A 12,430-nucleotide genomic window follows, 5' to 3' on the forward strand; every position below is an offset into this window, starting at 1 on the left:
ACATAATTTTGGTGCAAGAGGCAATGGCAATACTTGTGGTTATTGTAATCTACACACTTCATCTAATGTCAATGATGATGATAATCTGATTAAGATAATTATGACACTGACTTATGAAATTATTACTTTAATATTGAACAGCGAATACCAATCATGCCACTTGAGTTTGACAATCAGACAAATTGACATTAGAGTAATCTTTTTGTGGCTTTGTTCATTATATGATGCTATGTAGCATTCTAAGTGTAATTCTTGTTTTGGGGCTGCAAATATGTATAAATTTATGATGTTATATGTTTTTTGTACAAATAAACTTCAGACAAACCCAAACCCCCAAAACGATACTTGTCAAATCTAAGTCCAACCCCATACATATATCAGCTTCATAGATTTTTATTTTAAAAAGACCACTCCACTAATTATTTAAGAAAAAACAACTAAAATTCCAGATATTGACCAGTATGCTTTTACCATGTGTAGCAAAAGACATCAACAAGCATTAAAGGAGGAAAGTTAATGGTCGAAAGAAAAGAGCCTCGCCAATAGGATTAATACTAATAAAAGCAAAGCAAAAAATGAAGTGCTGGAAAGTAACAATTTCTCAAGTTTAGAGCACTTGCGGATTACAGACAGATTCTGCGGCTTACAAGAATGTTGATAACAGAGTGTGAAAATTTGTGCTTATTTTATTAGAAATGGACGAATAAATTACTGTTGGTGGTGGCTGATACAAAGCAACCAAAGCTCTATTTCAATCCACAATGCCAAAAAGGGACTATTAGTCATCTTATCTACAATTTTGGGTGGGGAGGATATTGTAATGTCCCCTTTCTAGTGTTCACAACAAGATGTTGTTAATATATTCAAGGTCCTACATTACTGAGAGGGGTGGGTGAATCAGTAATCCACAAACTTCAAACTCAAATCACAAACTTATCAAACTGATTAACCAAAACTAAAGTTATCATCTATTTATTCATCCATCCATTCATGTTAACTTGTGAAACTTAACCATAAAGCAACTCATAAAACAATCCACATAAGTAACACAATAACACAGATTTTTAAAGTGGAAACCCTTGCTCAGAGGGAAAATCCATGACAGGAATTGATACCCACAAATATTTTGCACTCTTCTAAAATGCATCCTATTAAAGGCTTGGCCCTATTAGGAGATTACAATAATGTCTGGTTAAGAACAGACCCTGTGAGGAGTCACCTGATCAAGGGATTCACCTCTAGCCCTATTAGGAACTATACCTTGTTACAAGTAACCTTATGAAAGGATTTTCTACCCAATTGAAGAAATTCATCTTCAAATCCTGCTCGCCCTATTAAAAGTGACTTTGTTACAGGCTTGTAGCTTGTCAACCTATTAGGATGAACCAAGTGGAATTATCTGCAAATAGCACTTCACAGTTGCTTGAACAAATCCCTTTTAGTTCACCATCTGCATCTCCTCCTAGACATTAAGCTACTAGCTTGATCACAAAATCCTTGTCGATCACAAACACTGATACTCCTCTCTCTCTCTTTCAAAATAGCTCTATATCATATACTCTTCATCATTAAGTAACCCTAACCCTAAATGTGTTGCCCCAAGAGATCCATCAACACTTGACCAAAAAGTGTTACACAGCCCTAATTCATCATTAGTTGGTACCACACAATCAACATCTTCAATTGTTCATCGATCTAACATCAAACATTAGTCTTTTTCCCTTTTTCCAATGAACAAACACAATTCCAATAAATTCCATCACAATCTTCAACGTATAACCAATCCATCAAGCATCTTTGCTTCCACGTCATTGCCACATCAACAACCAACTCACCAACTTGAAAGATCTACTGGAAACAGCCTACATGTTACCTATTCAAGATCAAACTTAAACAATCAACATGTTCTTCATTTTTCTTCCTAAACTCTTGTTCAATTGATCCAAAACATGTCTTCATGTAGACCAAATCAAACATAACTCTTAACATTGATTGATCCAAAAACTTTGTAAACTTCATAAATCCTGAATTTCATCACTTGAAACAACATAGATTTCACTTACCCTCATAACCTAACTAGCCTGATAAGATTGTTTCACTCCAATCATTCATAACTCACTCAATATTGATGTGTTGTACATAAAATTACAAACATAGCAAGTAGAGACATCTCTGAGTCTCCCATACCAATCATGCACATTGCACACTAACTCGCCATATAAATTAACTACACAGTTGATTTGTCACCTGCACAGTCAAGGCTTAACTTCCTGATAAACAGTTCAACACAAACTATCAAGTTGACATCAATGATAACACAATAACTGATTCAATCGTCATCAAACATGTGCTTCAAGACATCATCAAACTCTCCTACCAACTCTTGCAGGCATCTACATCAATTATGCCAACAGTTGTTAGCCTATTTTCTCATTGGTCTCATAGGCTAACTAGGATATAAAAGGGATTTTGAGGCCATTTGGCCAAGGCAGTTCCAATTTTTAAAGTTCATTCCAAGTTGTTTCGAGGCGGTTTTGGGCACCCTATTTATAATAAGTTGTCATGGCTACATTTGGACTTCATTTGTTTATCATTGAAATACTTTATTACACATTAATAAAGTTATTTTATAAAGTTCAGTTTTATTATTTAACTTTATTAATGCATTGTCTATAGCTTGTGGAAAATATTTTAAATAAATGGCCCCCTTATACTACAATACATTTGAAGTATAAATAAAATTTATTGGGGACTTGAGTGAAGGAAAGTACCGTTACATGGCATGGAAATATTTAAAAATCCAGTCACAATAAAATAGGGGGTGGAAAAGAGGCCGCGTGAAAATGAAGGCAAAAAACCAAAAAAAAAACGAAATTATAGGAAAGGGCAAAAAGGTGATTTTGTTTATCCCAAATTGTTAAGGTCAGTAGCTGAGCTCATAGAAAGCACTATTAAAGAGATGGAAGTTTCTTCTTTCAGCATGCTTGGATTTTGAAGAAATTGGTGAAATATTGGAGATTTTCTCTCTAGGGCTTGGAGGAAGAAATCCCTCTATGCTATCAATCTTGATGTTTTTGAGAGATAGAGTCTTAGGATCTGTTTGAGCTTCAACGTAAATCTTATTGATCTCTATTTCCTTGTTTGTCAACTCAAAATTGCTGGGAAAAGAGTTAGATACTGCCAAGAAGGGTTTGATTTTGAAGGTAGGGAATGGAGAGCTAGATAGAGTTTAAGATAATAGTGTTTCCAAAGACTGCTGCATCTGTTTCTACTAGCTGGATGACTTTGCTGAAGGCTGCATTCAGCGTGGCTGGGCTTGTGTGACTGAGAAAAGAGGTGCCGAACTGATTGGGAAGCTACTCAGAGGATGTCGTACTCGTTTGCACAGGATTGTAGCACACTGAGATCATCTCCAGCAAGCTGCCTCTGCCTAGGACAGTGTCGTACAGGTCTGATATGAGTATATCAAGTCTGGGACCAGCAGCAAAAGTGCCATATACAACTGCAAACAGCTAGGAAGTGATATTCAGGGCCTGCAGTTGTTACTAATGTGCTCAATGGACAGAATCCCGACACGATAGAGGTTTGGATATATATATGGTATTGGATATATGAACTTCTATAATACTTATGTCTGTTTGTAATTGTTGAGGTTTAAATAATTCTGAAAATATTCTTGGAGTCTGAAAGTAGTCTTAATTTGATTTCTTTAATTATTTTGCTTTGCATTGTTCTTCATTTGAAAATAAAAATCTGCAACACTTAGCAAACATATAACAATCACATTTACATCTGCACTTTGGAAACAAGTAAGAACATAGCGTTCAGATTGCAAGCCAGCTGTTTGACAAAATTCCTGTGGGCTGGAAAGGGTGAAAAACTCTCAGAACAAGGGGTGTCTTTACAGATATGTATGATATAATGGGTATTTAGGTACATATACTGTTGAGCACCAAATAGACTGATTATGACTGTACTGCTGAGTATATTAGTTATTCTCAAAAGGCATCTACCACAAGTTGCATCTTAGATGATGTCATGATAACCTTATGACCTAATTACAAGCAATGAAATGATCAAACCATACAATTCATTTACTAATAACTGTTATTGGCGTCCAAAGGTGTTTGATAGTCATTTTTATATATTGAAGTTATATTGTTCACTTTTCTGCACTCTATACCTCTAAATAACATAAGGCTCAATCTATGTTCAAGTAATAGAACTAACCAGCAATTTTGATGGGTGACACTAGAGGTTGTAAGTAAATAAAATAATAATAGAATAGAGTTGTTTGAATCTTCTTGTTTGAAAATTGATTGCTTATTACTGATGATATATCTTCTCGACTATCAAAAAAATGAATTGTTTCATATTGACTTCTTCAAACTTCAGAAAAGGGTTCTGCATTTATTAGAACCTGAAGAAACATCAAAACTGAAGCTGGATTGTTGACACTCAAAATACAATTGAATCCATCCTCAAATATTAAGCTAGAACAGCTAAACATACCATGTACTCCTCTTCCTGTTAATGAGTTGAGATAGGCTGCAAAAAGCAAAATAACAGCTTTCAACATTACAAGAAAAATGATGACTAGTTCTGGATATTTGAAACAAATTATTCAAATTTTATTTGTCTCCTCTATTAAGTAATGGCAGAAGCTAAAGATCCAACATGAACAGGGCCATGCTATACTGCAAAGTGTAAAACTATAGCATGTGGTGTCAAAACCCAACCACTCTCTATAACTCTTCAGAGCAATTCACTCTTCCCAGTCACGGCTTAGTTACTGAACATAAACATACAAGCACAAGTTATTGAAGGCTGAGGCGTACTCATACCTGCTAATGTGGATACCAAAGTCTTGCCTTCCCCTGTCTTCATCTCAGCAATAGCCCCATCATGAAGAACTGCCCCACCAATAATCTGTAAAGAAACACCACGAATCAACTAAACAGATATGGTAGTTGTTTCTTGCTTTTTTTAAAACAAATTAAAAAATATTTACAGAATCAATTCATTATGCACCAAAAATAGAAAATGCAACATTAAAAGGACATATTTAGAACACCTGGACATCAAAATGCCTCATTCCAAGTGTCCGTTTTGCAGCTTCACGAACAACAGCAAATGCCTCTTCACAAAGTAAAGAGCATTGTTTACCCAGAAACCAGTAAATCAAGTGATCATAACACCTCATTCAATTAGCAATCTACAATTAAACCATAAATCAGCTTACCTGCTTGTATGTCATCCAAACTTTCTCCATACTGGAGTCGATGACGAAATTCTTTTGTTTTATCTTGTAGCTGTCCCACAGTAAGGAAACAAAAACTCAGTTGTTTCTTATGGGCAAACTGCAAAAGGCTCAAAAATTGACTGTTTTGTTAAGGGCAAAATGCAATGGCTCTAGCTTGGGTTATATCTATATTCTATAAAATTAAAAAGATAAGACGTATATCTCTAAGCTTCTAACAAGAAAGGCCTTCCACTGACCTGTTTATTTGTGAGTCTCTGCATATCAGGTTCTAGAACATTTACAGCACTTATAAGTACATGGTAATCCCGTACAATCCAATAATTTAAATTTATCATCTTTCTCCAGTTTTTTCTCAAGTAATCCAAATCTTTCTGGCATTTATCAATCACAAAACAGAATTTCACATATTAGGCATGGACAATGGAAAAACTTCAGTAGTATATCTCATGATATCTGAGGCATTAAAATCTCCTAAATCTCCTCTTCCAATCAAAGAGCAATGGTCAATGGGGTATTTAACAACATTCTTCATCATTTGTGTTAGAAATATTATATTACATCCATAGTTAGTATAGCTGATAAAGAAATAAATGAACGCCAGTTAAATAAGTAAGACTTACAAGTGTTTAAAAAAATAAAAATAAAAATTAGAAGGTTACGTGTGTGGGCTCCCCTAAGGTTAGGGGAGTGGGTATTTTCCGGAAAGATTAGTTATCGAGTGGCACTGTGGCACAAAAAAATGGCTTTTATAAGCCAATACATATGAACATTATGATTATCCCAAAGAAATCATTACATCATTTCACTTTCAGCTGGGACCATGATGTTATCTGTGTATCTTGTCTACCAAAGTCAATATGGTATCAGAGCATTGATACTTTACTCCAGAACAGACGTAGATGATACAAACCAAATATTATGCCATCTAAATAATTAGAGCTATCGCAAACCTTATAGCAACCATTGAATAGGCTATGAGGATCCTTAGGATGTTGCTAGTGTGCAACAAGTCTGGCTATATTTCTGTAAGGTGCTTGTGTTTTATTAAGTGTTCCTTTGTTGTGATTGTATGAAACAAAGAGGATTGGAAGAAGTAATATATTCACTGTTGTGAGAAGACGAAACCAAACACTACAATATTCTGTAAAGCACTGCTGATGACACACCTCTTATCTGTTGTTTCCACTTTGCAATCTGCACAGTTCACCAACATGTTTGTAAGCAAGGGTGTTATCCTTTTTGAATGACTGTTTCTGAAGATGATCCTCTTCCATTGTAAGTTTCCTCAAAAAGAAACTGCGGTTATTTATACTACTGATGAACTATGCATTAATCCTCTGCAGGGCCTCTTTGTCCGTTGTTGCTGGAAATTGAAATTCAGCTCTTTGTTGATAGGCACCCATTTCTGTTGCTTTAGGCAGCAGCAGAAACAAATCTAGAAAACTTTTAAAGTTATCCATAGTTTCCTTTGACTTATAACACTAGTGAACACTGTTTACGGCATAAAAAGCATGAGTTTCTCTGTCCTGTAGCATGATTTCGCATAATTTCTCAAGTTTACAGAGAGGTGTTATAAGCACTTTTTTGGTAAGATCCATAAAAGAAATGATTCTTTTAAGTTTATTATTTTAAATAGTCTGTAGCAGAACAAGTCACTAAATGAGGAATGAAAATATAAATCAAGCAAAACATATATAGACTCAGAAGTATCCTATGAGAAGGATATATTCACTGCCAATCTCTATCCTTGCCTCTATCATGGAGAAGACTGAAACTAGGCAATGTGTGCAACAGTAAAGTGGCATGATCTTCAACAAACAATAACTATGACCAGGGAATTTTGAAGAGAAATGGCTGATTTTGAGAACGTTGGCGCAAGAGATCAATGGCTTCATATTTTGGAAGAAACCACCACCATATTCTGATTCTTCTTAATTTGACGAGCCTTAAAATCAATAAATGATGCTAATATAATGTTCCTAACAGGCATTTGTTAGAATTAGTTATTCGCAACTATTTAATAACTTCATGCATGGTAGTACTTCAATCAATTGAGGGCATTGACAATATTAAATAGCTTAAAAGTTGATAATACTTTATGTTATATGCCAGCAATTGCACCTTGGTTTGCAATGGATACGCCAATGATATATAAGACCAATTCTGAAGAAATATATAAAGAGGAAAGGGGTACATAGAGACCAGTGGCATTTCAAATCGTGAACACTTATAAATGAGAACAGTAATTACCTATAGGAACGTCAACTGCACTTAATCTATAGTTCAATCCTAGTGTGGTTAATTATTATGAGTTAGTACAGAATGCCTTTTTCCAATTGAATTCCTAATGGAATTTACCTCTATGCCTAAGCCCTTTGTTGATGATGTGGCAGGGTGCATTGATCAAATTACTCGTCATATATACTAGTTGAGGATAATTTCATTTGCATTAAGTCTTTACAACAAGGTCTTGTTCTGTTTAGTAATCCCCAATTACTCTTTGATAATCCACAACTTTCCCCTTCACCTAAAAAAAAATTGAGCTCAAATTTTCTATGTTAATATAACTATCCCATTTGAGATTGGGTTACAAATGGTTATAACAAATTTGAGTATCCAAAGAAGAAAAGGCACTTTCCCTTGATATAACTAATGGTCAAACTTTCTTGTACGGTGGGATTACATCTAGCAAATTGAAATAAATTTAAAGACCCAAGAGGAACACCTTCTGGAGCTTGTTTGTAGACAATACAATGAAATTGTTTTATCATTTGTTTCTATGTTAAACACCTCACCGGTTGTCATTCCAACAAAATTACATTAAATCCACACGCATAGACATGGAACAGAGTGATCGATGCACATGTAACGCAAAGAAAATGACATACAAACAGGACTTTGCATATTTTTGGTTTGATGCAAAATTATCTTATTTTGTCTGTGCGCATGCCTGTCTATTTAGTTATTTTCTAAAGCTTGGAAGCTCTTTATTGCCCAAATGTAGTGTAACCTGTTTTGCTGCTGTTCTGGGAGCGCTTAAAACATGATTTGATCTTTTGACCATATCTTTTTGACAAATTTTGTTTGTAAAGCATCTAACTGTAAATGTTTATCAACACCCCTCCCTTTTCGTGGGAAGACAAAAAAGTATCGTATTCAAATTTTTGGTTTTATTTAGCAGAGAACTTTGCAGGACTTGTATACTCATTACTATTTGAAGTAATCAACGGTTTAAACAAGAATTTTGCTCAGAACTCTAGTTTTGTTACCTATTTACTGCACAATTTAATTTTTGTTTGTCCTGGAGTTTCCAGTTTCAAAAGAAATGGAGATAATAAATTTTAATGTTTTTTATTTTGTTTTATTTGTAACCTTTCCCATTCTCTTTTTTTCAGGCATTGTAATGAGTGAGCAAGAGCTTGTTCTTGATAAGGATGGCAATGGAATTAAAGTATTTGAAGAAATGAATGATTTTTCACTTTTGTAGTTGTATGAAGTTACCACACAATATATATTAAAATTGGGAAAAAATATAGCCCATTGATCAAATATGTAATAATAAAATAAAATAAAAAGCATACTTAATGTAAAATTTATACAAAAAACAAGGAGATAGAGATAGAGGCTGTGGTAGAGATAGACCAAATTTTCACCCTTGCATGCTCATAGCTTAAAGAGTGTCCACAAATTACTTAAAATGCATATAAAGAAAACTAAAATAGAATGGTCAAAATCATTTAATGTATCGTTAGAAACTTTAGATATACTAAACTAACTATACCTACTACTTGGACCCTTCTCTTATGTAACATTATTTTATAAATAAATTATTATTCATCCCAAAAAAATTACATATATACTTATAAAAATACTCACCTCTGCTAATTTTAATCTTCTGATATTCTAAGCCAAGAATTCCATCCCAAACATCTCCTCGATGGATTGATGTAGGCTTTCTCTTTTAAGACAGATTGTGAGCATGTGGCTTACATATTATAAACCAGTCATTGCATGACTCTCGCCAAGCACAAACTTACAATGGACAAAATATTAGGTTGGAGAGGATGGATATAAAACATGATTTTTAGGGTACACTTTTCATGATTCCAAAGGGAAGGACAGCAAAAGCAACCAAAAAAAGTTGAAAATGAATCCAATGCAATGGGTTATTTGCGATCATGGTGGTGGAGTCAGCAGTGAGGACTGAGGATTAAGGAGTGCAAAGCAGAGATGGTAGTGAGTTCTCGAGTTTGGGTGATTTTTTTATTTAATGGGTAGACAAGTACCATCCATCATGTACGTGGAAACTTTCACATACAGCCTCGTTGTCCACAAAAGCTTGTCACAACATGTCAAACAATTTGACTACTTATTTTCCTCCTGGCTAAATCCAACCATCTCAAAGTTTTGCTGGGTCGGTTCCTTCTTTTGTTTAAAGGAATGAAAGAAGGAACTTCTGTGGCAAATGGCTCGTTCAATAGATCCTCTGGTAACAGGGAGGGTGATAGGAGATGCTGTAGACTAGTTTGCGCACAACCATTACTAATATCTATTGTTCCTTTTCTAAACCAAAATTGTCTAAGCTGATTACTGTTTTATGCAACTGTCCAATGTTAGGGATATAGGTTGGGACAGTTTTTTAGACAATGTCTAGAGATAATCAAGTTTTATGATATCCTTGTATGTTTCAATTTAGTATGATTCTTTATGAATCCATTTTCTTGTTGTTTATATTATGAATGCATTCAATGAAAATGGAATATTAGTGTGGTGTCTGGCTACACGGTTTTATTATACAAGGCATCTTAATTGATGGCGGTATACCTTTAGCTTCTTGTCCGAAATGAAACCTTATTTTTATGTTTATCCATTCTTGGAAGTCACCTTTGCACGTGTATTATACTTTTGGTCCAAAAAAAGAAGTGATCCTGGTATCTCTATTTGTGGTTCTAATCCAAATTGGCATATGCATTTTGTTAACGTGAACTGGAATCGAAAGATCTGAGCTATCTTTTGGAGGTGAGAAATGAGTACAGAAGCTATAAAGATCTTAAGGTTTTCAGAATTCATGGTTACATAGTTTATAACTTGACTCACTTGAAAGTTGAGATTGAAGGAAATTTTCCAGCGTCTTTCAGCAACCAACTGAAAAGCCTTTGAGACATTGATTTTTCTTTCGAAAACTTATCAGGGCTACTTCCAACGTCTCTGATGAATCTGGGAAATCTTCAGCATATGAACTTGTCATACGATCGCCTCTTAGAACAACTCCCCTGTTCTGGAGCATATAAGCTGCAGAGCCTGAAATCATTTTTGGGGAATCTCCAGCTGTGTGGGAATTTCCAAGGTTTGCAAGATTGTTCAGTGCAGAATTTAAGTTATTAACCAGTGATGCTCATTCCAAGATCTATCCTTCACTTTCTGTTGAGACTAATAGAAAAGACATTCTTTCTTTGGATCTAAAGATGTTCCAAGTTTTGTGTTTGAGCTGCAACTCCTTCACTGGTGTTGATGTCCTTCAGCAACTCCCCAGACTGAGCTATTTGCAGTACATGAACTTGTCAAATGCTGAATTTGTGGGAATGGTACCCGGGAAGTTCGGCAACATCCCCACAGTATGCCAGTTAGATATTTCCACTAATTAATTGAAGACATGCAGATGTGGATACGAAATGTGAGAATACTAGAGGAGCTTCTGCTGGATAGGGTGAACATGACGCAAGTGACAAGCGATGAATGGGGCAAAGCTCTCCAACATGCAGTCTTCAAATGTCCAATTGTGAGCTGTATGAGGTGATTCCCCCTTCCCTTGCAAATCTTACCAGTTCAACAACTTATTCTCATCCATACCTTCTGGCTTATAGAACCTTCCCAACTTGGTTTCTCTCAAGTTTAGCAGCTGTGAGCTCAATGGTTCCATCCCTTCTGGTCTGTTGAGCCTTCCAAATCTGCTTGAACCGTTCAAGCATTTTGTACTATGACACCACAACTTAAGGGCAGCCCAAAGATGCTTGAAAAATGGTCAAGATGTCCAATAACAAGACTTAAAAGTTTAAAGACATAATACTTAATAACTTTGTCAGAAAAGAAACTTACAGAACCATGAAAAAAAATGAACAGGTAGAAATCAACGACATGTGAAAAGGGCAAACAGATACTGATAAAAATATGGATGGTTCACACAACTTCAATTGTCTTGCCTCCCTCCTTGAGTAGTGCACACTGTTAGATGAAAAGCCTAGGTTGTTCTTTTTAGATATGAAACACTTTCGGTGTAATTAATGGCTATTATTTTTAACAAGTCTAATACTGAAGGATTTTTCAGGAATGTTCGTAGGAAGATGCAAGGGACTTTGAGTCATTTTGGGTTTTTGAAAAAGAAACAGAGATCTTTTCGAATGGAGTCACAAGGAGTTGATTATTGGAGATGTTTGGTTATCCAAGGGGTTAAAAACGATATTATTGGAGTCTTTTTTATATTTAAAGAGATTTATTGTGAGGGTACATTATTAGTTGAATTTATCACCCAACCTCGTGAATTAATTATGGCCACACACCTATCAAATATTGCTTGTATTTTCAAGGCCACCCATGCTATAACTGACAAGGCATTCAAGGCCTTCAGACGCTTACCACATTTGATTGATAGAGCATGAAGATGACAGACAGGAGATTGCACGATTTCCAAACCTTCTGCTAGCTTCGCACTTCATGATGGTAGACCATTTGAGAAGCACCATGATATTTTCTGTCCATTTCTGCAATAAGAGAGGCTTGGCAATTCTAGGCAACATTTGTGGATAATGTGACCTCTGAAATAGGTTGGGTTATTGTAATTGCATCCACTCATTTTGTGCATAGTGTAGCCCCTAAAAAGGTATATCTAGATTGGTTCTTGTTCATGTTGTATACTGAAGAAGGGATTTGGTTACCACAAGATTCCAGGCATATTGGCACTCTTGGAGAGTGGACTCTCAAAAAAGAGAGTTACTCTCTCACTGTGCAGGAATCGGACAAGAGACTTTCATATGCATGAAGGAGGGTAGGGTAGACTATTGGAGGAGAGTTTTTCTCTTGTTGTGCATGGAGGTTGGGATATGTTCTCTCATGCAATATAGAGGATTTGCGGGCTTGATAGCCAAGACATCTGCCAATGCAATCAGTTTG

The 12,430-nt window shown here is 35.4% G+C and overlaps 1 protein-coding gene across 3 annotated transcripts in view; it reads right to left on the reverse strand.

The window, feature by feature from the left end:
- The window catches only part of SECA2 (Preprotein translocase SecA family protein), a 237,349-nt gene that overhangs the window by 205,256 nt on the left and 19,663 nt on the right, over positions 1–12,430 (reverse strand). For all 3 annotated transcript variants that reach the window (XM_089805095.1, XM_089805094.1, XM_089805093.1), the window contains exons 3-7: positions 5,500–5,634; positions 5,243–5,312; positions 5,075–5,139; positions 4,845–4,929; positions 4,513–4,548 (exon numbers count right to left, since the gene is read on the reverse strand). In XM_089805095.1, coding sequence (XP_089661221.1) covers positions 4,513–4,548; positions 4,845–4,929; positions 5,075–5,139; positions 5,243–5,312; positions 5,500–5,634 — 391 coding nt within the window. The remainder of the gene's footprint in view (positions 1–4,512; positions 4,549–4,844; positions 4,930–5,074; positions 5,140–5,242; positions 5,313–5,499; positions 5,635–12,430) is intronic.

This window comes from Cupressus sempervirens, chromosome 10 (genome assembly GCF_028749045.1).
Source record: "Cupressus sempervirens isolate cs-2001-9-10 chromosome 10, ASM2874904v1, whole genome shotgun sequence".
NCBI classification, from domain to species: domain Eukaryota; kingdom Viridiplantae; phylum Streptophyta; class Pinopsida; order Cupressales; family Cupressaceae; genus Cupressus; species Cupressus sempervirens.